At 47.9% G+C, this 27,025-nt stretch overlaps 1 protein-coding gene across 1 annotated transcript in view; it reads left to right on the top strand.

The window, feature by feature from the left end:
• The window catches only part of LOC136586550 (sodium-dependent neutral amino acid transporter B(0)AT3-like), a 77,855-nt gene that overhangs the window by 25,328 nt on the left and 25,502 nt on the right, over positions 1-27,025 (top strand). Inside the window, exons 5-6 of the mRNA XM_066584686.1 lie at positions 21,929-22,039; positions 23,733-23,845. Coding sequence (XP_066440783.1) covers positions 21,929-22,039; positions 23,733-23,845 — 224 coding nt within the window. The remainder of the gene's footprint in view (positions 1-21,928; positions 22,040-23,732; positions 23,846-27,025) is intronic.

Here is a 27,025-nt window from a genome sequence, read left to right as displayed (position 1 = left end):
TATAGGCCTAGCCATGTGTTCAGTAAGCAGATTGGGGCTGCAATGGATATATTTCTGATCATGGGACAAACAGGGGGATCCATTTTGGGGTGAAAGTCATTCATTCATATGTGTGCTGAACAAAATAAAAACAGTTTTAAAATTGACACAATTGCCAAAACAATGAAAATCGTAATTTTTTCCTTCTGCTTTGCTTAAATTTATTCAAAAACTGTGGGACCAAAATATGCTGTACACCCCTAGATGAATTCGTTAAAGGGTCTAGTTTTCAAAATGGGGTCATTTGTGGGGGTTCTCCATCGTTTTAGCCGCGCGGGGGCTCTACAAGTGAGCAATGGGGCCTAAATCACCTTCAAGAAAAATGTCTGTTCTGAAAGCCACCGGCTGCTCCTTTTGGTTTGGGCCCCGTTGTGCATCCAGACATAATACTAGGGCCACAATGGGTATGTTTCTGAAGACAGGAAAAACAGGGGTATCCATTTTGGGGTGAAAATCTTTATTTTCATCTGCACTATAGAAAAAAATTGCCTTTAAAATGACACATTTGCAAAAATATGAAATTTTATTTTTTCTCCTCTAAATTGTATTAACTCCTGAAAAAAAAAACTGTGGGGTCAAAATCCTCCTGACCCCCTCAGTAAATACATTAAGGGGTGTAGTTTTTAAAATGGCGTCATTTGTGGGGGCATCTATCATTCTGACACTTATGAGTCTTTGCAATCTTGGCTTGGTGTAAGAAAACAAAGTGATCCTCAGAATGTTGATAATTTCAATGTTAAACTTGTACGTCTCCTAAATGGTTAAAAAAAAACTGAAGTTTTGGGTCCAGAATAAAGTAAACAGACGGAAATATATATCGTATCAAACAATTTATAGTATGGTTGGACATATTTGAGATATTGCAATTAAAAATGTGAAAAAATGATAATTTTTTCAAACTTTTCCCAATTTTGGCAATTTTAATACAAAAATACACAAATTCTATCGGTTTGTTTTTACCATCTAAATGAAGTACAATATGTAGTGAAAAACAATGTCAACAATATGCGAAACCTTAACGCAGTTATTCTATGTTAAAGTGACACTTGTCAGATTTCCAAAATTTGGCCAGGTCATTAAGGCGCAAACAGGCTTGGTCACCAAGGGGTTAATATAAGATACAAAATGCAGCTTTTAAATGAAAGTTCCATTGATGATGATGATGATGATTTATTCTTAACGTATATTATCCATGTGTAAAAGTAATTGCCCCCTTATAACTGGTTATACCTTGGCAGCAACAGATGGAACCAAACATTTGTGCTACCTTGTGAGGAGTCTTTTGCTTCTCTGTCTAGGAACTTTGGCCAACTCTTTTCTGCTGAATTGTTCAGCTACATCGGAGGGTTTTCAAGAATGAACTGCACAGGAGGATCTCAATGGGGTTCAAGTCAGGACTTTCACTCGGCCACTCCAAAACCTTCATTTTGTCAGGACTCGGGGTCCGGGAAACTGGAAGTCCCTGAAAATACCCGCAACCCCTGTCCCTGCCTACTTGCCCCCCTGGGCTAAGCCCCAGGGCGACAACTGGGCGACGGTCCCTACGCTCACTAAGGAAGGGGGACACTGGGACTAACAAATGGACAGACACTGAAACAAACAACAGCAAGGAGAGTCAGACAATCCGGGTCAGCAACGAGAGGGTACGCGGTACAAGAGGGTCAGGCAAAGGCAACGTCAGGTCAAAAGGCAGAGAGTCAGTAACAGGAGTCAGGAGTCAGAAATACGCAGTACGCTGGTGTAGCAGGAAATCCAAACTAACACTGGCACTGGTTTGCAGACACCAACAGGTTTAAATGCTGTCAGAGCTCCCGCCCCAGCAGCTGATTGGGGCGGGGAGCCTGACAGCAGCTGAGTGCACCCAGCAGCACTGGGGAACCCACCCCCAGCCCTGCAGAAGGCAGGAAAGGAGACACATGCCTGGTTGCCATGATACCTAGGACGCGACACGGGGCAACACCCATCGCATCCCTAGCAACCCGGCGGCGAGGCGGAGCTCGGCGGCCAGGGGAGGTGACGAGGACCGGGGCCCCCCTGCGCCGCACAGCAGCCGCACGTGTGACAGGACCGGCGGTGCGGGCATGCCGGACCCGCAAACTGCCAGTCTTTACAGTACCCCCCCTTCTACGGGGGGACACTGGACCCCCATGGCCCGGAGCAGGCTTGAGGGGAAAGGCGCTGTGGAACCGTCGAACCAACAGTGGTGCATGTACGTCCCGGGCAGGAATCCATATACGGTCCTCAGGGCCAAAACCCTTCCAATGTACCAGATATTGTAAAATACCTCTTACACGCCGAGCATCAATCAAACGCTCTACCTCATACTCCAGTTCCCCCTGTACAAGAGTAGGAGAGGGCGGGCTCTGGGCGGGCAGAACTGGGGTTACATATTTCTTCAGCAGCCCCTTGTGGAAGACGTCATGAATAGAGATGAGCGAACGTGTTCTTCCGAGCTTGATATTCGTGCGAATATTAGGGTGTTCGGGATGTTCGTTATTCGTAACGAACACCATGCGGTGTTCTGGTTACTTTCACTTCCTTCCCTGAGACGTTAGCGCGCTTTTTTTGGCCAATTGAAAGACAGGGAAGGCATTACAACTTCCCCCTGTGACGTTCAAGCCCTATACCACCCCCCTGCAGTGAGTGGCTGGGGAGATCAGGTGTCACCCGAACATAAAAGTCGGCCCCTCCCGCGGTTCGGCTCAGATGCCGTGTGAGTTAGTGAGGGACAGTGCTGTTTGTACCGGAGCTGCTGTAGGGAAAGAATTGGTAGTTAGTGTAGGCTTCAAGACCCCCCAAAGGTCCTTATTAGGGCCACTGATAGCTGTGTGTTGGCTGCTGTTAGCAGTGCCATTTTTTTTTTCTCAAAATCGGCTCTGCAGAGCGTTGCACCCGGCATTAGGGACAGAAGTGCTGCATAGGCAGGGAGAGTGTTAGGAGTGAGTGTAGCCTTCAAGAACCTCAACGGTCCTTTCTAGGGCCATATTTATCCGTGTGCAGTACTGTCCAGGCTGCTGTTAGCTGTGCTGCATTTTTTTTTGCTTCTCAAAATCGCCTCTGCAGAGCATTGCACCCTCCATTGATACTGCAGGGAAAGAATTGTATAGGCAGGGCCACAACACAGTTATTATTCATTGAATATACGCAGTGCTGCCTTTTGCTTGTAAAACAAGTGAAAATAATTCTATTTGTCCTGCCTCTGTCCGTCCTAACGCCGGTGGACACGTGTCGGCTGCGTGTGCAACCTGTAAAAATCATACGCACCCAGCTACGTTTTACTCCTGGCTTCGCCATTTGCTTTCCTTAATTGGGAAAAAAAATACCTGCTCTGCCACAGTAAATAACTCTGCTACCCTCACGTTCTGTGACACATTAGCAGGAAAACAGCACAGTTATTAAACTTCTCATGTTCATAGAATATACGCAGTGCTGCCTTTTGGTGCAAAAAAACGGAAAATAATTCTATTTGTCCTGCCTCTGTCCGTACCAACGCCGGTGGACACGTGTCGGCTGCGTGTGCAACCTGTAAAAATCATACGCACCCAGCTACGTTTTACTCCTGGCTTCGCCATTTGCTTTCCTTAATTGGGAAAAAAAATACCTGCTCTGCCACAGTTAATAACTCTGCTACCCTCACGTTCTGTGACACATTAGCAGGAAAACAGCACAGTTATTAAACTTAGATTATTCATTCACTAGAGGCAGTGGGGCCTTTCGTTTTCAAAAAAGGGAAAAAATTATATTTAGCCTGCAGTCTTGCGCCAATTTATTAGCTGCCTGTGAAATCAAATCACTGGTAATACAGCATGCTGAGGGGTAGGGGTAGGCCTAGAGGACGTGGACGCGGCCGAGGACGCGGAGGGCCAAGTCAGGGTGTGGGCACAGGCCAAGCTCCTGATCCAGGTGTGTCGCAGCCGACTGCTGCGCGATTAGGAGAGAGGCACGTTTCTGGTGTCCCCACATTCATCGCCCAATTAATGGGTCCACGCGGGAGACGGTTATTAGAAAATGAGCAGTGTGAGCAGGTCCTGTCCTGGATGGCAGAAAGTGCTTCGAGCAACCTATCGTCTACCCGCAGTTCTGCGCCGTCCACTGCTGCCAATCCAAATCCTCTGTCTGCTGCTCCTCCTTCCTCCCAGCCTCCTCACTCCACTACAATAACACCTGCTCAGGAGCGGGAACACTCCCAGGAACTGTTCTCGGGCCCCTGCTTAGATTGGGCAGCAGCGGTTCCTCTCCCACCAGAGGAGTTTATCGTCACTGATGCCCAACCATTCGAAAGTTCCCGGGGTCCGGGGGAAGAGGCTGGGGACTTCCGCCAACTGTCTCAACAACTTTCTGTGGGTGAGGAGGACGATGACGATCAGACACAGTTGTCTTGCAGTGAGGTAGTAGTAAGGGCAGTAAGTCCGAGGGAGCAGCGCACAGAGGATTCGGAGGAAGAGCAGCAGGACGATGAGGTGACTGACCCCACCTGGTGTGCAACGCTTACTCAGGAGGACAGGTCTTCAGAGGGGGAGTCAAGGGCATCAGCAGGGCAGGTTGCAAGAGGCAGTGCGGTGGCCAGGGGTAGAGGCAGGGCCAGACCGAATAATCCACCAAGTGTTTCCCAAAGCGCCCCCTCGCGCCATGCCACCCTGCAGAGGCCGAGGTGCTCTAAGGTCTGGCAGTTTTTCACAGAGACGCCTGACGACCGACGAACAGTGGTGTGCAACCTTTGTCGCGCAAAGCTCAGCCGGGGAGCCAACACCAACAGCCTCATCACCACCACCATGCGCAGACATATGATGGCCAAGCACCCCGCAAGGTGGGACGAAGGCCGTTCAGCGCCTCCGGTTTGCACCCCTGCCTCTCCCCCTGTGCCCCAACCTGCCACTGAGATGCAACCCCCCTCTCAGGACACAGGCACTACCGTCTCCTGGCCTGCACCCACACCCTCACCTCCGCTGTCCTCGGCCCCACCAGCAGTGTAGTTCAGCGCACCGTCCAGCCGTCGCTTGCGCAACTGTTGGAGCGCAAGCGCAAGTACGCCGCCACGCACCCGCACGCTCAAACGTTAACCGTCCGCATAGCAAAATTCATCAGCCTTGAGATGCTGCCGTATAGGGTTGTGGAAACGGAGTCCTTCAAAAGTATCATGGAGGCGGCGGCCCCGCGCTACTCAGTTCCCAGTCGCCACTACTTTTCCCGATGTGCCGTCCCAGCCCTGCACGACCACGTCTCCCGCAACATTGTATGCGCCCTCACCAACGCGGTTACTGCCACGGTCCACTTAACTACGGACACGTGGACAAGCACAGGCGGGCAGGGCCACTACATCTCCCTGACGGCACATTGGGTCAGAGTCAGAGCCTGGGACCGCTCATGTCCTACCCACCCCCAGAATTGCGGGCCCCAGCTCGGTGGTGGTATCTGCGGAGGTGTATGCTTCCTCCACTAAAGCACCCTCCTCCTCCTCCTCCTCCTCCTCTGTCTCGCAATCAAGATGTGTTAGCAGCAGCATGTCGCCAGCAGTCGGTGTCGCGCGGTGTGGCAGCACAGCGGTGGGCAAGCGTCAGCAGGCCGTGCTGAAACTACTCAGCTTAGGCGATAAGAGGCACACGGCCCACGAACTGCTGCAGGGTCTGACACAGCAGACCGACCGCTGGCTTGCGCCGCTGAGCCTCCAACCGGGCATGGTCGTGTGTGACAACGGCCGTAACCTGGTGGCGGCTCTGCAGCTCGGCAGCCTCACGCACGTGCCATGCCTGGCCCACGACTTTAATTTGGTGGTTCAGCGCTTTCTGAAAAGCTACCCACACTTGTCAGACCTGCTCGTAAAGGCGCGCCGGCTCTGCGCACATTTTCGCAAGTCCCACACGGACGCTGCCACCCTGCGCACCCTGCGCACCCTGCAACATCACTTTAAGCTGCCAGTGCACCGACTGCTGTGCGACGTGCCCACACGGTGGAACTCTATGCTCCACATGTTGGCCAGGCTCTATGAACAACGTAGAGCTATAGTCGAATACCAACTCCAACATGGGCGGCGCAGTGGGAGTCAGCCTCCTCAATTCCTTTCAGAAGAGTGGGCCTGGTTGGCAGACATCTGCCATGTCCTTGGTAATTTTGAGGAGTCTACCCAGGTGGTGAGCGGCGATGCTACAATCATTAGCGTCACCATTCCTCTGCTATGCATCTTGAGAAATTCCCTGCAAACCATAAAGGCAGCTGCTTTGCGCTCGGAAACGGGGGCGGGGGAAGACAGTATGCCGCTGGATAGTCAGGGCACCCTCCTGTCTATTTCTCAGGAGGAGGAGGAGGAGCATGAGGAGGATGAGGAGGAGGGGGAAGAGACAGCTTGGGCCGCTGCTGACGGTACACCGGCTGATTGCCTGTCATCCTTTCAGCGTGTATGGCCTGAGGAGGAGGAGGAGGAGGATCCTGAAAGTGATCTTCCTAGTGAAGACAGCCATGTGTTGCGTACAGGTACCCTGGCACACATGGCTGACTTCATGTTAGGATGCCTTTCTCGTGACCCTCGCGTTGCATGCATTCTGGCCACGACGGATTACTGGGTGTACACACTGCTCGATCCACGGTATAAGGAGAACCTGCCCACTCTGATTCCCGAAGAGGAAAGGGGTTCGAGAGTGTTGCTATACCACAGGACCTTTGCGGACAAGCTGATGGTAAAATTCCCAGCCGACAGCGCTAGTGGCAGAAGGCGCAGTACCGAGGGCAAGGTAGCAGGGGATGTGCGTAGATCGAGCAGCATGTACATCCCAGGCAGTGCAACAGTCTTTAAGGGCCTGGCCAGCTTTATGGCTCCCCACCAAGACTGTGTCACCGCTCCCCAGTCACGGCTGAGTCGGCGGGAGCACTGTAAAAGGATGGTGAGGGAGTACGTAGCGGATCGCACGACCATCCTTGGTGACGCCTCTGCCCCCTACAACTACTGGGTGTCGAAGCTGGACACGTGGCCTGAACTAGCGCTGTATGCCCTGGAGGTGCTTGCTTGTCCTGCGGCTAGCGTCTTGTCGGAGAGGGTGTTTAGTGCGGCTGGGGGAATCATCACAGATAAGCGTAGCCGCTTGTCAACCGACAGTGCCGACAGGCTAACACTCATCAAGATGAACAAAGGCTGGATTTCGCCAGACTTCTGTTCTCCACCAGCGGACAGCAGCGATACGTAAGCAATACGTAGGCTGCACCCGCGGATGGAAGCTACGTTCTCTCTCACCATCCAAAACGGGGACATTTCTGCTTCATCAATTTGTGTCTAATATTCCTCCTCCTCCTCCTGCTCCTCCTCCTGAAACCTCACGTAATCACGCTGAACGGGCAATTTTTCTTAGGGCCACAAGGCTCACTCAAATAATTTTTCAGAACAATTTTTATAAGTTTCAATGCGCTTAAAAGCATTGGAACTTTAACTTGAACCAATTTTTCGTTACACTGGGCTGCCTCCAGGCCTAGTTACCACTTAAGCCACATTAACCAAAGCGATTAATGGGTTTCACCTGCCCTCTTGGCTGGCCATGGCCAATTTTTGGGATGTACATTAGTACTGTTGATACAGCAATTTTTGTGGGCCCTCGCCTACAGTGTAATCAAATTAATTTTTAGCCCACCTGCATTACAGCTGACGTTACCTCAGCTGTGTTGGGCAATGCAATGGGATATTTCTATGTACCGCCGGTGGCTTCCTGGCACCCACCCAGGCAGTGGGTCCACAGGGAGTTTAACCTACATGTGTCCACTTCTAAAGAACCCCAGTCTGACTGGGGCATGCAGTGTGGGCCGATGCCCACCTGCATTATGCACGACATTACTACCTCAGCTGTGTTGGGCAATGCAATGGGATATTTTTGTGTACCGCCGGTGGGTTCCAGGGAGCCACCCATGCTGTAGGTGCACACGGAGTTTTTAACACATCTGTACACTTGTAAAGAACCCCAGTCTGACTGGGGCATGCAGTGTGGGCCGAAGCCCACCTGTATTACGCACGACATTACTACCTCAGCTGTGTTGGGCAATGCAATGGGATATTTCTATGTACCGCCGGTGGCTTCCTGGCACCCACCCATGCTGTGGGTCCACAGGGAATTATAAATGCATCTGTTTCCACTTATAAAGAAACCCAGTCTGACTGGGGCATGCAGTGTGGGCCGAAACCCACCTGCATTAACCCTTTCCAGTCCACTGTGTGACCTGTGAAGACATTAGGGTTTAAGGCTGTACAGCTCCGTTGTTGGTAGACGTCCGTCGGGGTTCTCTTACTGTATATTGCCAGCCTCTCTGCTGTCGGAGCCTATCCTACGTGTCAGCTCATGCAGTACTGGCTTTAGCCAGCATATAGCGCCGTTGTATAACGGCAGAAAAAGAGTAAGCCCCCTAGGAAAACCATATACAAATTGGATTGGAAAGGGTTAAGCACAACATTACTACCTCAGCTGTGTTGGGCAATGCAATGGGATATTTTTATGTACCGCCGGTGGGTTCCAGGGAGCCACCCATGCTGTAGGTGCACACGGAGTTTTTAATACATCTGTACACTTCTAAAGAACCCCAGTCTGACTGGGGCATGCAGTGTGGGCCGAAGCCCACCTGTATTACGCACGACATTACTACCTCAGCTGTGTTGGGCAATGCAATGGGATATTTCTATGTACCGCCGGTGGCTTCCTGGCACCCACCCAGGCAGTGGGTCCACAGGGAGTTTAACCTACATGTGTCCACTTCTAAAGAACCCCAGTCTGACTGGGGCATGCAGTGTGGGCCGATGCCCACCTGCATTATGCACGACATTACTACCTCAGCTGTGTTGGGCAATGCAATGGGATATTTTTGTGTACCGCCGGTGGGTTCCAGGGAGCCACCCATGCTGTAGGTGCACACGGAGTTTTTAACACATCTGTACACTTGTAAAGAACCCCAGTCTGACTGGGGCATGCAGTGTGGGCCGAAGCCCACCTGTATTACGCACGACATTACTACCTCAGCTGTGTTGGGCAATGCAATGGGATATTTCTATGTACCGCCGGTGGCTTCCTGGCACCCACCCATGCTGTGGGTCGACAGGGACTTCACAATAGGGAGTTGTACCTGCCTGTGTCTATGAATTAAAAAGCCCAGTCTAACTGGGGCATGCAGACACCTTGACAGAATGAATAGTGTGTGGCACATAGGTTCCCCATTGCTATGCCTACGTGTGCAGCTCCTGATGGCGGTGGCACAGGATTCTATTTCTCATTGCTTCTGTACAGCATTGTGGGCTATCGCCCCGCCACTTTTAAAGAGGGTCGCTGCCTAGCCGTGCCAACCCTCTGCAGTGTGTGCCTGCGGTTCCTCCTCATGGCAGACGCACTTCTAAATAGACATGAGGGTGGTGTGGCATGAGGGCAGCTGAAGGCTGCGCAGGGACACTTTGGTGTGCGCTGTGGGGGGGAGGGGGGGCGGTTGGTCAGCATGTAACCCAGGAGAAGTGGCAGCAGAGTGTCATCCAGGCAGTGATTGTGCTTTGTTGTAGCTAGTGTGGTGCTTAGCAAAGGTATGCCATGCTAATGAGGGCTTTTCAGAAGTAAAAGTTGTTGGGAGGTGGGGGGGCCCACTCTTGCCGGTATTGTGGCTTAATAGTGGGACCTGTGAACTTGAGATGCAGCCCAACATGTAGCCCCTCGCCTGCCCTATCCGTTTCTGTGTCATTCCCATCACTTTCTTGAATTGCCCAGATTTTCACACATGAAAACCTTAGCGAGCATCGGCGAAATACAAAAATGCTCTGGTCGCCCATTGACTTCAATGGGGTTCGTTGTTCGAAACGAACCCTCGAGCATCGCGGGAAGTTCGTTCCAAATAACGAACACCCGAACATTTTGGTGTTCGCTCATCTCTAGTCATGAATCTTCCACGACTGCGGAAGAGATAGTCTGTACGCAACAGGATTGACCACCTGGGAGATGGTGAACGGACCAACAAAGCGGGGAGCCAGCTTTAGGGATGGAACCTTGAGTCTCAAATTTTTTGAGGCCAGTAATACCTGCTCCCCAACCACGAATGGTGCAGAGATCGTGCGTCTTTTATTAGCTTGACCAAGAAGTTTATCCTGGGAACCCTGAAGGTTCTTACGAACCTGGGCCCAAACTGTGCACAGTTCATTAATGGCAGAGTCCGCAGACGGCGTGTCAGTAACTGAGGGAGAAAAAGAAAATCGAGGATGGAAACCATAATTACAAAAGAACGGCGACTAATGAGAAGACGAATTTACATGGTTGTTAATGGCAAACTCGGCGAGAGGTAGGAAGTTAACCCACAGATGTTGATTGTCAGACACGAACAGTCGCAGGTATTGGATTAATTCTTGATGCATCCTCTCAGTTTGCCCATTCGACTCGGGATGAAAAGCAGACGAAAAGGACAAACCAATATTCAATTTCCTGCAGAAAGCTCGCCAGAAGCGAGCGACAAACTGTACACCTCTATCTGAGACCACGTACTCAGGAACCCCATGCAACCGCACCACCTCCTTAATAAACATGTCAGATAACAGTTTGGCATTTGGTAATTTGCTCAGAGGAACGAAATGTGCCATTTTGGAGAACCGATCTACAATGACCCAAATGACCGTATTCCCCTGTGACGGCGGCAAATCTGTGATAAAGTCCATGGACAGATGTGTCCAGGGTCTGGACGGAATGGACAAGGGAAGAAGAGGCCCCTCAGGACGTCTCCTGACGCTCTTCCCCCTGGCGCACACCGGACAAGCAGTGACAAAAGCCCGAACATCCCTACTCATATGAGGCCACCAATAAGTTCTGGAAAGTAATTCCTGAGTTCCCCGGATACCGGGGTGACCAGCAAGAACTGAGGCATGCGTCTCTTCTAACACCTTCAACCTTAATGGTAAAGGAACAAAGAGTTTGCCTTCTGGAAGTGCTTCAGGGGCTGATTGCTGCGCAGCCTGAATTAGCGGCGAGAGGTCAGAGGAGACAGCTGCGAGAACCACCCCAGGGGAAAGGATAGTCTCAGGTTCCGACTCAGGAGGTTCCGGAATACCAAAACTCCTAGATAGGGCATCTGCCTTCACATTCTTGGAACCGGGTCGGTAAGTAACCAGGAAATTAAAACGAGAAAAGAAAAGAGCCCAACGAGCTTGTCGAGCATTCAACCTTTTAGCAGAATCTAAATATACAAGGTTCTTATGGTCTGTGAGTACCATGATCTGATGGCGTGTTCCCTCCAAAAAATGCCTCCACTCCTCGAACGCCCATTTTATAGCAAGTAACTCACGATTGCCTATATCATAATTCTGTTCGGTAGGGGAAAATTTTCTAGAAAAGTTAGCGCACGGTCTAAGATTTGTGAGTGTAGACGGCCCCTGAGAAAGTACCGCCCCTACTCCAAACTCAGAGGCACCCACCTCCACGACAAATGGGCACGACAGGTCTGGTTGGACAAGAACGGGTGCGGAGGAAAAGGCAGCCTTCAGGGTAGCGAAGTCCGCCAGCGCATCTGGAGACCAGGTACTCACTCACATCTGCCCCTTTCCTGGTGAGATCCGTTAAGGGTTTAGCCACCACAGAAAAGTTCTTAATGAACTTCCGATAATAATTAGCAAAGCCCAAGAAGCGCTGGAGGGCCTATAGAGTGACTGGTTGGGCCCACCCTGTGATGGCTTTCACCTTCCCCGGATCCATCTGGATATCCCATGGAGTAATGATATACCCTAAAAAGGTTATCTTCTGCACCCCAAAAACACATTTTTCAAGCTTAGCAAACAGCTGGTTATCCCTGAGTCGAGTCAGGACCGTTTGAACATGTACCTGGTGTGTCTCCCAGTCGGGGGAAAAAATCAGAATATCATCTAGATACACTACGACGAACATCCCCATGATGTCCTGAAAAACTGAGTTCATGAAACCTTAAAATATAGCAGGGGCGTTACACAACCCAAAAGGCATGACCAGGTACTCAAAGTGACCGAGGGGCGTATTGAATGCCGTCTTCCACTCATCCCCCTCCTGAATACGAATGAGGTTGTAAGCTCCCCTTAGGTCGAGTTTAGAGAACCACTGGGCACCAGTGACCTCGTTGAGGAGGTCCAGGATGAGCGGAAGGGCGTACTGGTTCCTGACAGTGATTTTGTTTAGCTCCCTGTAATCAATACAGGGTCTGAGACCCCCATCCTTTTTCTCCACAAAGAAGAAACCAGCCCCTACTGGAGACTCGGAGGGCCGGATGTGCCCCTGGGACAAACTATCCTGGATATAATCCTTCTTCATAGATTCCCTCTCCGGAACCGTAACATTATAGATGCGACCTTTAGGAAGTTTGGCCCCCGGAATCAACTCTATCTTACAATCCCATTCTCTACGGGGAGGCAAGGCTTCTGATAGCTGTTTGGAAAAGACATCCGAAAACTTGGAGAGGTAGTCAGGTAGTTCAACTCCCTCGCAGGTGGAGACATCCACCCCCACTGGGCGCACGTGGCTGTCACAGCAAGAACCCCACTTGACCAGTTCCAACGTGTCCCAGTTAATTACTGGGTTGTGTTCCCTTAGCCAGGGTAGCCCCAACACAACATCCACAGACAGGTTCTTCATAACCAAAAATGTACAGGACTCCGTATGCAAGGCCCCAATAGTGAACTGTAACTCCGGGGTAACCAGATTTACAAGACCAGCCTGCAAGGGAGTAGAGTCGACACCAGAGACCAGAATAGGGGGGGTCTACACGGAAAAAATACTCAGACAGTTTAGCAACAAATTCAAAATTAACAAAATTAGCAGCAGCTCCAGAATCCAGAAACGCTTGCCCAGCACGGTAGAAAGACCGGAATTCCAAGGTGCAGGGCAACAACATTTTAGACTTTACAGGGAGTACCTTAGCTCCTAGACAGTCCTCCCGACAACTGCCTAGGAGCGGAAGGTTTCCTGCTGCGGCTTTTTCTCACAGGTCACAATGCGATGACCCGCTCCCCACAGTAGAGACAGAGGTTCATCCTGAGACGATATTCCCGACGTTGCTTCGGGGTCATGGTTCCCAGCTCCATGGGTTCTGTGGAGGGAGAGGTTAAGGTCAGAACCACCGAAGATGTAAACGTTCGGACAGGGCAGGTCCGAGTCGAGCGTCTGGCCCTCAAGCGTCGGTCAGCCCGGATGGCCAGAGACATGGCTTGCTCCAAAGTTCTAGGCTCCGGGTGTGCCACCAAGAGGTCCTTGAGGCCCTCCGACTGACCAGTCAAAAACAGATCCTTTAAGGCCGCGTCATTCCACCCAGACTCCGTGCAGTGTTGGCGAAATTGTGAACAATAGTCCTCAGCCACCTTCCGCCCCTGTCGCAAGGCCAGGAGTTTAGAGACTGCGAAGGCAGCATGGTCAGGTTCGTCATACAGCCAGCCCAAAGCAGCAAAAAAGGCGTCTAGTGACTGTCGGATGGGGGAGTCAGCTGGTAAGGAGAAGGCCCAATTTTGGGGTTCTCCCCTCAGGCGAGTTATCACGAAACCCACTTTCTGGTATTCTGTGCCAGAGGTGTGGGGTCAGAGGTCAAAATAAAGCTTGCAGCCTTCTCTGAACACAAAAAACTGACTTCTCTCCCTGGAAAAGAAGTCAGGAGGTGTTGCTCGGGGTTCAGAAACCGTACCAGGAGTGGCAGGGAGCTGTATCATATTAGAAGCCCGTCGCTGCTCCTGATGCTGCAGGCGAGCAGTCAGGTCCTGGACCAGGTCCGTCAGAACCTGTACCTGGTTGGCTAAGGCCGCCACAGCCTTCATAGCGGGGTTCAAGGTTGCTGGTCGGATGTAGGGATCCGACTTCCGTTCGGCCAGTGTTACTGTCAGGACTTGGGGTCCGGGAAACTGGAAGTCCCTGAAAATACCCGCAACCCCTGTCCCTGCCTACTTGCCCCCCTGGGCTAAGCCCCAGGGCGACAACTGGGCGACGGTCCCTACGCTCACTAAGGAAGAGGGACACTGGGACTAACAAACGGACAGACACTGGAACAAACAACAGCAAGGAGAGTCAGACAATCCGGGTCAGCAACAAGAGGGTACGCGGTACAAGAGGGTCAGGCAAAGGCAATGTCAGGTCAAAAGGCAGAGAGTCAGTAACAGGAGTCAGGAGTCAGAAATACGCAGTACGCTGGTGTAGCAGGAAATCCAAACTAACACTGGCACTGGTCTGCAGACACCAGCAGGTTTAAATGCTGTCAGAGCTCCTGCCCCAGCAGCTGATTGGGGCGGGGAGCCTGACAGCAGCTGAGTGCACCCAGCAGCACTGGGGAACCCGCCCCCAGCCCTGCAGGAGGCAGGAGAGGAGACACATGCCTGGTTGCTATGATACCGAGGACGCGACGCGGGGCAACACCCACCGCATCCCTAGCAACCCGGCGGCGAGGCGGAGCTCGGCGGCCAGGGGAGGTGACGAGGACCGGTGTCAGGGTAAAATTCTAAGTACAGCACCAATCAGGCCCACCCCACTTGGCCCGCTGCCGGCGGAAAGAAGAAAACACCACACGGAGGTCTGGTATAGTTTCTCACACGGGGACATGACTGCGCTGCCCTTTATTACAGATTACATGAGATCTTATACCCTTTGGTCTCATCACTAGAAATGGGTGATGGGCTCATTGGCTAAAATTCACAGCATAACCATATATGGGAAGTCCGGATTTCCGGCCTGAGACAGTGAAAGTTCAGATGCATAGTTGAACGGTCTTCATCTAGATATGGCGCTTCTGGGAAAACGGCCAAGTACACGCGGCCTTGTCCGATTCTTCTTTGCTGTACATTTTGTCTTCGCCTGGCAAGGCCTTTGGAATATCTGGTATAAGGCGAAGTTAGAGTTCATAGAGTTAGTACATATGAGAATAAAGTTAGTTATACATATAAAAAGAAAGGCACATAACTATATCTATATAAATGTATATATTCCAGTGTTTTCTTTTCTACCTACAAGGATATATATATTTCCTTCTCAAACCCCCCTAAAAACTTAATACGGAGATCAAGCACCAGACCTTGCACTCTTCCTCGGTCGCCTCTCCCTTGCGTCAGGGTTTCCCCACTGCCCGTAAGGCCCTACTCCTAGGAGGGGGGGATCCCTACCTCACCTCAGAAAGAGGCCATGGATTCCCTGGGCTCATTTCCGGACATCCATACCCTCTATCTGTACAAGTTAACACCCCACAGGGTGTGCCCTCGCCGGAACCTAAGGTCTTCTGCACTATCCCTAGGCAAATGGGAAGTCCACTGACAGTCCATCTTAGGAGACTGAGGCGGCGCAGTACTAGTACATCTCTCCATTCTTCTGGTAACGTACGTGGTTGGCATTATCGGAACTGGCTCTTCATCTTTTTCAAACAAGGGAAATGTTGGTGTCACCTTGTCCAGTCCCTCACTCATACTCTTTTTGATCAAAGGGATAATACACGTACAGGAAGTTACATACCCCACCTCTTTCTGCTAAAATCATATCCAGGGCCACTCTATGGCCATGGATGCAGTGGGCCCTTACTGGTCCGCTAACCCTTGTAAAGCATCTCTGGTGTAGTTTACAAACCTCTGCTGATTGTAATAGATATAATTCATCCAATCTACATTATTATTAACAGTGACAAAAGCAAATAAGGACTCAAAACCTGCTTTAACCTGATCTCTAGAATTAAATTAATCTGGCACCCCCCTTGGCACTCCTATTGCATCTATGTATACATGTGGATCAAAGTTACCACCTGGAGCGTCAACGTCTCTTTTAGCACGATGCAGTGTTGGATTCTCACCCTCAGTGTAGTCTTCATATTGCACATTTGATTGTATTAATTTGTTCTGAAACAGGGAGCTAGTGTACAGTAGTCAAAGGTGTGTGTTAGAGGAATTGTACCACATTATAGCATGTAAAGCATATGCAGGATCATTAGTTTTTTCAGTGCGAAGTGTGGATCCAAGTGGGCTTTCCTTCGAGCTTGACTGCAGTTGGGGTGGTAAGCAACATCTGGTAAGGACCTTTAAACAGGGTCTCTCTCTCAAACTTTTTCACATAGACCCTGTCACCTGGTTTCAGATTGTGACACTCATCTGTAGGACCTGGGAGAAAAGCAGAGACTGCAGAATGCATTATTGACAATTCCTTGAAGAGGCCTATGACAAAATTAACAAGAGAATCATTCCCCAAATTCAACTACTGTGGCATGTACCCTCCGGAGAAAAGAAAAAACTAATGGAAGACACTCAATTCAAGATTTACCCATTTCCTCTATTGGCTTTTGGATCTACTTTCCTACTACTCCGCGGATGGTAGGGTGTGTGAAAAGCCTGAAATATACCCAAAGCAGACATGATGTGTTGCATTATTTCACCTGTGAAGTGTGTACCTTTGTTTGACTCAATCACTTCCGGTACCCCGTATCTGCAGATTACCTCATTCATGAGCTTCTGTGCGGCTACCTGCTTATTTACTTTGGTAACAGAGTAGGTCTCCAACCTGAAAAACATCAACAACAACAAGCACATATTCATGCTTCCCAACAAGTAGGAGCTGAGTGTAGCCAATTTGCAATCCCTGAAATGGGTAGAGTGGCCCCGGCAAGTGTGATGTGGCAAATTTACTTCTGCCCTGCTGCTTAAGGCAAAGATCATGCAAAATTGGACAAATGATGCAGCAGCTACAGAAAACCCAGGAGCCACCCGTCCTTGTTCAAGCGTTGACATCATTGCTGCTTTGAGAGGTGCGTCTTTTCGTGCGTCAGCTGGGCCATCATGGGGCACAGGGATCGTGGTGGGCAAGTTCTGTTGACTGTTCGCCATACACCGTCCCTTTTTAGTCCATTTTTCCTTTTCTTCCTTGCTGGCTTGTAACTGTAAAGTCTTTAGCATATCAAAGTCCAAAGTTTTTATCAAAGTCCAAGTTCATATCAAAGTCCAAGGTTTAGTCAAAGTCCAAAGTTATTGTTAAATTCTTCTTTTTCTTCTTTTCTTCCACGGCTTGAGGGCCGCTGCTTTTGCTGTGTGGTCTGTGATGGCATTACCTCTCGCTTCTCCGGTGTAGGAATTGGTGTGAGCTTTCCACCTTGTTAGGTAGAAGTAGAGCCTCCGTGAGGCTCTGCACCGCTGCATCATTCTCAATTGGCTGTCCTGCTGAGGTAAAAAACTGTCTGGCCTTCCATGTTGGGCCGTAATCATGAGCTATGCCAAATGCATACCGGGAGTCAGTGTAAATGTTTGCCGTCTTACCTTTCGCCACTCTACACGCCTCAGTGAGGGCATTCCATTCCGCTTCTTGTACTGCGACATGCGGAGGCATTCTGCTTTTAGGACATCTTGTTGTGTGACCACTGCATATCCAGTGTGGAGTCGTCAATCACCCTGGTACCATCTATAAAAAACAACTCAAAATATGCATTGTTAACAAGGGCTTTCAGTAACTTTTTTAAAACTTAAATTTTCTTGTTGCATCAATCCTAGACAATCAGGCTGATATTCTATTTCAAAAAGATCAGAACCTTGTTGCAAAAAATTTTAAAATTTAAAAATGGCTTGCAAAAAATTTAAAAATGGCTGATTTGCAATACCTAGATCACCTATGCCTTCTCCTCCCCCCCTTTGAACCAGGGTACTCAATTGGAACAAGAGTACCCGAGTTCAAGGTAGTATAACATTGTAAAAAGATTTGCTGGATGCAGATAAGGCCTGTAAGATGTCAGCACCAATAACAGAGACATGAGTTACACCGGGGAAGAATAATCTACAAACATGTATTAATATTGGAAATGTGATATTCCTTTAAGCAAATTCATTATTAATCTGTTCCTGCCTGCAATGTCTTATCAAGTTTGAGAGAGAAAAAAAAAACCCAAAAAACTTTTACTAGCTGCTCAAGATCCTCACCCCCTCCCTTGTGGACAAGAGGGATGAAACATTACGTACTTTTACATCATCTAGCTCCACCCCTTTGATACTGGCTGCGTGCGTCTTTTTTCCCAACTTCATTTCAGCTGTACAGTCTAAGCATCCACATCACAACCAAGTAAAGTCCCATGCATGGGGGGGGGGGACTTTTATCCCCAGTCAATAACTCTCATCCATCCATGCGCTCAAGTCCGCTCCGTCACCCCCCATTGAAGGTGTACCAGTACATACAGATGCACAGACAAAAAAAGTTTGACAAACAAACATACATCAGTTGAAAAACATTGAGGTGAGTGCTACAATGTTACAAAGTACATGATTCTATTGAGATGAGATTGTGAATGAGCGCTATCTTTGACAAATTATGTGAAAAAAATTTGCTGAGTGACTGAGACATTCTATATTTCTTATTTACTGAAGCTATTATATGCTGTATTAAACGCTGAAGTATTTTAGAATGCGTGGGTATCTTTCAGCCCCCCTTGTCTTTCTTTCTCTGTATTTGACCCTGAACAAAAAGTGAAGTCTGAAAGCCCCCACCTTTGCAAACTATCTGTTATCTCTCTACGAATATGACACACAGACTGAACAGAGTTGTTTTAGTTTAAACTATTGCCTGCATTTGAACTCGTAATTAACACATATGCTGGGACCTTCTGACAAATTTAACATGTTTTGCATTTTCAACCCCTGCATTCTTAAAAGCCCCCACAGGATGTGAGTGGGGTAAAACTTACACCTGTATGAAAGAGACCAAGACATGTCCATTTGTGACCCCAGAACCCAGTAAGAATATATCTTAGAAATTGCTATATTTCCTGCCTACTAAGACAGTATAATTAATTAAATTCATTTCAAGCCTCCATTCCATTTAAGCAAGCAGATATTTTTCAGGGTTATTATTGCATTCTCTCTGCTTTGTTATCGCTTGACCTTGAAAACAAAACACAAGCTCTACAGCTTCATGTAAACAATCTTTCTCATCTAAAAGCAAGCTCAGTTAACTATTTGCACATACAGTATATACATATATACACACATATATATCTATCTATATCTATCTAGTATTATACACCTTTAAACAATTATACACCTTTAAACAAATAATGTGTACATACTTAACTTTCTCTGACTATCTCTCTGCTTCTCACTCCAGCACTTTCTAGCAAACCTTGATCTTTTAAGGCACGCTTCTTGGTCCTAAAGACCTCCTAGTCACCATACTGTAATCTACCGTGCGGGTCCTTGTTACACATTTTCATAAGTTTTCTTACATTTTACAGATTGTGACCCTTGTCTCTCCTACTGTCTCTCCTCCATCAATTGATCCGCACGGTGGCAGCCCTTGAGGGGCTCTGTCTTCTTTAATAAGGTCTTACGCATATTAGAACATCAACAACAAAAATAATAACACGCTCCATAGAGTGCATCCTTCTGACCCGAATTGTCAGCCCCTTATATATGGCAAAACAACCGAAGGCATCTTCTTCTATGGAACCAGTCCCAAAGAGTGCATCCCTCTCCTCAGCTAAACCATCAACAACTTAACTAAACTAAAACCGAGGGTCTCTTCTTCTGTGGAACCTATCTCACAGAGTGTATCCCTCTCTGCTAAACCATTAACAACTAAAACAACCGAGGGTTCCTTCTTCTATGGGACCTGTCTCACAGAGTGCATCCCTCTCCTTAGCTAAACCATTAACAACTAAAACAACCGAGGGTTCCTTCTTCTGTGAGACCAAATGAAAAGTAAGAGAAAAAAAAAATTCTGCAGATACAACAAACAATCTCCACTATCGTTAAAACACTACGGACTTCAACAACAAATAGACTACAGACTAGTTCCTGGGTGAGCGATTGGTGCGCATATCACGGTCAGTGGTTCATGACGGCAAACCCGAAGCCCACACGAGTTACCGTCTAGAACTCTTAACCCAACCCGTCCGGTCACAAAACACAGATAGTCCCTCCTGCTGCAAGACCCGCAGTGTAAAACACAACATAAATATATGCTGGTCTTACCTGGAGTTCTGTGAGTTGATCAGGCTCGGTTTGCAGCAGGATGGCTTCCCCGTGGCGTGGAATGCGTTGTACGGCTCCGGTTTTGTCGCCCCAGTTGGTTGCGCCAAATTGTCAGGGTAAAATTCTAAGTACAGCACCAATCAGGCCCACCCCACTTGGCCCGCTGCCGGCGGAAAGAAGAAAACACCACACGGAGGTCTGGTATAGTTTCTCACACGGGGACATGACTGCGCTGCCCTTTATTACAGATTACATGAGATCTTATACCCTTTGGTCTCATCACTAGAAATGGGTGATGGGCTCATTGGCTAAAATTCACAGCATAACCATATATGGGAAGTCCGGATTTCCGGCCTGAGACAGTGAAAGTTCAGATGCATAGTTGAACGGTCTTCATCTAGATATGGCGCTTCTGGGAAAACGGCCAAGTACACGCGGCCTTGTCCGATTCTTCTTTGCTGTACATTTTGTCTTCGCCTGGCAAGGCCTTTGGAATATCTGGTATAAGGCGAAGTATTAAGTTTTTCATAGAGTTAGTACATATGAGAATAAAGTTAGTTATACATATAAAAAGAAAGGCACATAACTATATCTATATAAATGTATATATTCCAGTGTTTTCTTTTCTACCTACAAGGATATATATATTTCCTTCTCACCGGGGCCCCCCTGCGCCACACAGCAGCCGCACGTGTGACAGGACCGGCGGTGCGGGCACGATGGACCCGCGAACCGCCAGTCCTTACACATTTATTCTTATAAGACCTCCTTAATGAGTCGTTAATGTGGTCCTGGTGATATTTTGGTAGGCCGGCCACCCTAGAGGTTCTCGGCTGTTCCAGGTTTTCTTAGCTTGTGGATAATGGCCCTCACTGTGCTTTGCTGGGGTCCAACCAGTTAATAACGATAACCCTCTGCACTTTGTTGTGCCCCTGTATTTGAATCTCTTTACTCCGCTATCACACGAGCACTGGCAGCCAGGCTATTACAGGAGCGTTAATGGCATTCTGCGCCACATTGTCAGGCCGGTTCTAGTTATGTGATGTTTAGAGTCAGCGGGTCTGCAGTAATCATTCCTGCTTGTGGCTCGTGAAATTGAATCCAATTGTCAATTGAATTGAACGAATCCACTTGCCAGCTATGGGGGCAATCACCTGTTCACATAGGGGCCGGTGTGCTGAACAGCACTCCTTCAATCAATAAAACCCTAAAAGTGTAATTTTGTGTTTACTTGGGTTGTCTTTGTCCAATGCGAAAAATAGTCGATAATCTGAAACATTCAAGTGTGACACATATGCAAAGTAGAAGAAACTGGGAAGGAGCAAATACTTTATTACAGTACTGCATAGACAGGTCTAAGGCAGCTCTCACACAGCCCGCTAACCAAGGCACAACACTCCCATTGATTTCAATGGGGCTTCGCAGACCAGTGCTCGAATTCGATGCTGTCTGCTCTATTGGATCGGAAGAGGTGTTGTCTCTCCTTAAGGAGAGCACCCATAAGGGATGTGGAGACACCTAGGAGATGAGTGAGGAGACTTATAAGGCCATGCATGCTCCTGTGGGTAATATATGCAAATAAGATGGAACAATACCTCTGCAGCGTCACCTATTGCGTGGCAGCATTCCTTCAGATCTCTATTTTCATGTGTTTAACGCTTTTTAACGCACCTCATCACCCATCACAATGATGGGGTGTGTTAAAAAAATGCTGTCAAATGCTGTAACGGGCTTTCGAAAACGCTGCACAAAATTGTGGTAAAATGCTGCGGTTTCAGACACGGTGTCTTCAGGCTTGTCTGAGTGCAGCCCAAGTCTCATAACATGGCCTGACATTCGTAGCCTTTGTACAATCATGTCAGACTTAGTAATTCAGTGTTTCCTATTAATGTTTCTAGAATAGTTACTTTCCCATCTACAAACGAACACACGTGTTTATCATCTCGCACTATTCATACCGCTTCATTTGCTTTCATCTTACAGGTGGTTTATGTTACTTCTACTTTTCCATATGTAGTTTTAACGATATTCCTAATTCGTGGATTCACATTGCCAGGAGCCATTGATGGATTACAATACCTGTTTACTCCCGACGTAAGTTACTAATTTTTATGAGAAAGTACTAATTAACATCTAGCCTAAAATCTACCTGTATTAGGCCGTCTTCACACAAGGAATGCCGCGGAATTTCCATTGCAGGAATCACGGTGGACATTCCACAGCGTTTACAGTACAAGCCACGTGGCGGTGAGTTCAGCAATCTGCTTCACACGGTGCGCCAAACTACAACAAATCTACAGCATTTTCCAAAAACGCTGCAGATCCTAAATCCGTGGCACGCCCGTCTATGTTGCTGATTTCTGCGGTGGAATTCATAATTGAAATACAAGGGTTAATCCACTGGCCACTGCGTATTTGTTGCAGGAAAGCCTGTGAAGGCGTCCTTACAGTAAAAGCGGAAAGCATACTCTTCCAAATATCATCGAAAGGGTTGCACCAAAATCTAAAGTTATCCCCTACCCACAGGATATGACATAACTTTCTGATTGGTGGGACTCTGTCCACTGGGACCCCACCAATCCCAAGAATGGGGCTTCCTACTGTTTCTGAATAGATAAAATGGCAGTTGGACACGTGCGTCACCCTCCATTCATTTCAATGACAGTTCTGGAAACGTCCAAAGATGACTGCTCAGCAATGAGTGGACTAGTGATATGCATGCACAACTGCAGCATCATTCAGGCGGAGACCCTCAGGACCACCACCAATCATAATGTGGATAGGGGATAACTTTAGATTTTGGTACAAGCCCTTATCACTATGTATACATAATACATGGAACAATCACTGCATCAGGGACACCTTCTCAATAATAGGTTGGTCTACCTTTTTGGGCAATCATGGCTTTCAGATGCTAGAAACAGATCCCACAAGGATCGAGGTCAAGAAATGAGGGGCCCATACAAAGATTTCACTGTTTATCAGGGTGGTCATCAGAAATATCTGGATCCTATACCCACAAATAGTCAGGACTCCTGAACTCCCCATTATGTCCATCAAACTCGCTCTCATTTCCTATAGTGTACATTTGTTGAGCACTTGAGAAAGGCTGTTCCTCTCAAGCAGTGACCCGAACATTGACCCACTCACTCATTTAGAAATGAAGGGGAATATTATAATCTATATGTAATTTCTCGATTCTATACTATACTTTTAGGTCCTTGTTGCCCATAGTATGCCCATTATCAATTATTAAAAAGGACCAATTCATGGTATAAGTGAAACATTAGAGTTCTCATGACATGCTTGGTGTATGGCAGCCCAGAAGGGAGTTTGGGCTCGTTAATTGCCAGCACCCCCAACAGCAATACCACCTGTACTGCCCTGATGGCGGCCCGGCTGGTAATTGCACTATAAGAATGGATTACATAAGCACAATTGCTTCTAGGTAGTCGGCAAGTGCCAAATATCAGAGTTGTCCCCGACTAGTAAGCCTTGGTCGGTTAAATGCTCTTCTATCTCCATCTGTTCCTTCTAGCGGACACATCCTGCCATCTCTTTAATATCAGGGTAGAACATCCTATGTGGTGGAGCCCACTCTGCCCACTGATGTTAGTTCCAACCTTAGGGCACTTTACTGGATTTCTATGTCATCAGTGCCAGTAAGGTGTGCCAGTTCCAAGGATGGAAGTGAAGGCCCCAGACGTCAGGAAGCACAGGTGACTGAACGGCTGTGTTCATGGTGAGTGGCTGTTATAAGGAACATAATGACGTTTATTTTTTGCAGTTGGCAATATTGATGAATCCCCGAGTGTGGCTGGATGCTGCAACCCAAATATTTTTTTCTCTTTCCTTGGGTTTTGGAGGATTAATTGCATTTTCAAGTTACAACCCTGAACAGTAAGCACCTTTTATTCTCATAGTTTATGATATTTAATACCTAAATCTTGTTCTTTTAATCATTTACCATTTTGATTAAAACTATGTATTAAAAATGAACCGGGGATTATGAAAAGCCAAGTAAAGATATTAAGACACAAAGGTTCTGTTTTCTTTTTACCAATACAAATAACTATAGACACAAGCATTTGTGAAGTTGTATACAGGACCCCCGAACACGTACTATATGACAAATACTAATACGGTTGTGACAAGCTGATGCATCTGTGGCCTTAACAGCGAGTATCACGTTAGACTCCGGCACAGACATGCTTTCCTTCTGCTGGTGTGGTGGGTGGTCTGTACAGGACCTCATCGTACAAACACATTGCAGTCCATTGCAATATTACATCTGTGTCTGCTGCTGCATAATATAGTATACTGGCGGAGCTGATGCGGCGGCCAGGGTCAAATCAGAAAATCGGTCTGTCCCGGCAGCATGCGACGGTAAATGCTAGTGACTACTATTGGTGACTTTTTATGGAGGAATAAAGTCTTTTTGTATTTTTTACTCTTTTGCATCTTCCATTGCTGCCATAACTTTACTATTTTCTACGCCAGTAGAGTAATGATAGCTTAACTGTTCACGTGACGCCAGTGCCCCTTTTCCAGTAACAAGTTAACAAAATCAAATAAGGAGTCCACAGTCAAAGCTTTAAAACTGGAGGCACATGTTTTTACTGGATATTTTCCAATTTTGATTTTCCAAGTACATTACTGAAACAATCTCAAGTACAATACTCCTGGTATTTTCTTTCACCACCTTCCGACACACTTGCATTGGACATTCACTCTTTTCCCGAGTCATCAGTCTCAATTATCTGATGGAAGGTTCTGGGAAGAGCGCTCTGGACACAGAGAGACAAACACGAGAGGTCTTTGCTTACTTTTCACGCTCTTTTCTCACTGACCTCGCAACATTCAGGGGTCAAAACACTCATGCCAGGCTTGTCCTCCGACTTACAGTAGCAAGGTCGGTACTGTCTCTCTACTCCGTAGTTAAGCAGCGGAGTGTACAGCATTCTCCGCTGACTCCTACTGCAAGAACTGATGCTCACTTTAAGTCCCCAGAGGGGATCCATCTCAAAGCTAAATGAGACAAGTCCGGGCCTAACCCAGACAGAAGCATCACAGCCTCAGCCTCCTGCTCACACATCCCTATTTCTCCGACTACATCTCTCCTTCTCTCTCCTTTTTCTTCCAACTCCGCCCCCAACCGCTCTACCAGTCACAACACACAGAGCAGGTTAGGGAAACAGTCACGCGGACACCACCAGGATTGGTGACACTAACATAAGACATTGACCAAATTGGTCTGCCATGATCGACCCCTCATAAACCCATGCTGATAAGGAGTTACGCCATTGTTTTCCTTGAGGTATTCTAGGATGGCGTCTCAGAAACTCCTGGAATATTTTCCCAATTATTGAGGTGAAACTTACCAGCCCGTAGTTACCAGGCTCTCTTTTAGACCCCTTTTTGTATATTTAACCACATTGGCAATGCACCAATCCAATGGTACAACCCCGGTCTCAATGATGTCCATAAATATAAAAAAAAATGCTCTAGCTATCACGTCACTTAGTTCCCTTAGAACCCTTGGGTGTATTTCATCTGGGCTCGGACATTTATCGATTTTAATCCTCTTTAATCGGCACTGAACATCCTCCTGTGTTAGGCATGCAATATTTAGTTGGGGGGGTCATTTTATTCCCCTGCATCTCGTGTGGCATTTCTTTTTCATTTGTGAATACACTTGAGAAAAAAAACTATTTAATAGATTTGCCTTCCTCCCATCGTCTTTTACGATTTCTCCTGCATTATTTGTTAGCAGGCCAGTATTCTCAGTACAAATCCTTTTACTGTTCCTATAATTGAAGAATAATTTAAGGTTAATTTTGCTCTATTTGGTGATCAGTCTTTCTGCCTCCTCTTTAGCAATTTTGATCTCTTTACATGATCAGTTTTTTCCCTGTATAATTTTAGCACTTCTTCACTGTCTTCTTGTTTTAGTAGCTGAAATGCTTTCTTTTTTCATTTATTGCCCCCATTACAGTCTTCTCGAGCCACATTGGTTTCCTTCTACTTGTAGTTATTTTATTTCTAAAGGGTATAAACTGCTCATATAAGGTAATTAGCCCAGTACACTCACTTTCCAAAGCCTCTTTGGCCTTTTACAAGGTTTCTTTCACCTTTTCATTTTGCTCTAACCCACATGTGTCAAACAAAAGGCCCGCGGGCATATGGCCTGCGGCGTCCCGAAGCCGCTCACCACTGAAGCGATTACCAGCTGGGGTGCCGTAGCTCCCCGCTGGTAATTGCGCTATTACCGCTGTTCCCGGAACACACTGACATCAGTGTGCAGCCAGGATCCTCCTCCCCGAGTCCCCTGCTCTTCAGTTCCGCAGGAGAGGACTCGGGGAGGAAGCATGCTGAGCGCACACACTGTTGTCAGAATGTAGCCAGGATCAGCGTGAGCAGAAGGAGAGCGGCGCTGACTGCAGGGAGCGGGTAAGTATAAGGGTTGGGGGAGGGTTAATATTACTGCTGGAGGGGGGGGTGTTAATCTTGGTGCTGGAAGGGGTTAATATTACTACTGCTGCTGGGGGGGATAGGGTTAATATTACTGCTGCTGAGGGGGGGTTAATTAATATTACTGCTGCTGGGGGGGTTAATTAATATTACTGCTGCTGGGGGGGGTTAATTAATATTACTGCTGCTGGGGGGGTTAATTAATATTACTGTTGCTGGGGGGGGTTAATTAATATTACTGCTGCTTGGGGGGGGATAATTAATATTACTGCTGCTGGGGGGGTTAATATTACTGCTGCTGGGGGGGTTAATATTACTGCTGCGGGGGGGGGTTAATATTACTGCTGGGGATGATGTTGCTGAGGGGTTATTACTAGTGAGGGGGTATATATTACTGTGGGGGTTACTATTACTACTGGGGCCACTGTGGGGCTCGCTATTACTAATGGGGCCACTGTGGGGCTCGCTATTACTAATGGGGCCACTGTGGGGCTTGCTATTACTAATGGGGCCACTGTGGGGGTCAATATTGTTACTGGGGCCAGTATGAGAGTCACTATTACTACTGCGACCACTATAGGGGTCACTATTAGGGCTCGTTCACACGGG

The sequence above is a fragment of the Eleutherodactylus coqui genome, chromosome 12 (assembly GCF_035609145.1).
Source record: "Eleutherodactylus coqui strain aEleCoq1 chromosome 12, aEleCoq1.hap1, whole genome shotgun sequence".
In the NCBI taxonomy this organism is placed as follows: Eukaryota; Metazoa; Chordata; class Amphibia; order Anura; family Eleutherodactylidae; genus Eleutherodactylus; species Eleutherodactylus coqui.
This window is presented reverse-complemented; position numbering and strand designations above follow the sequence as displayed.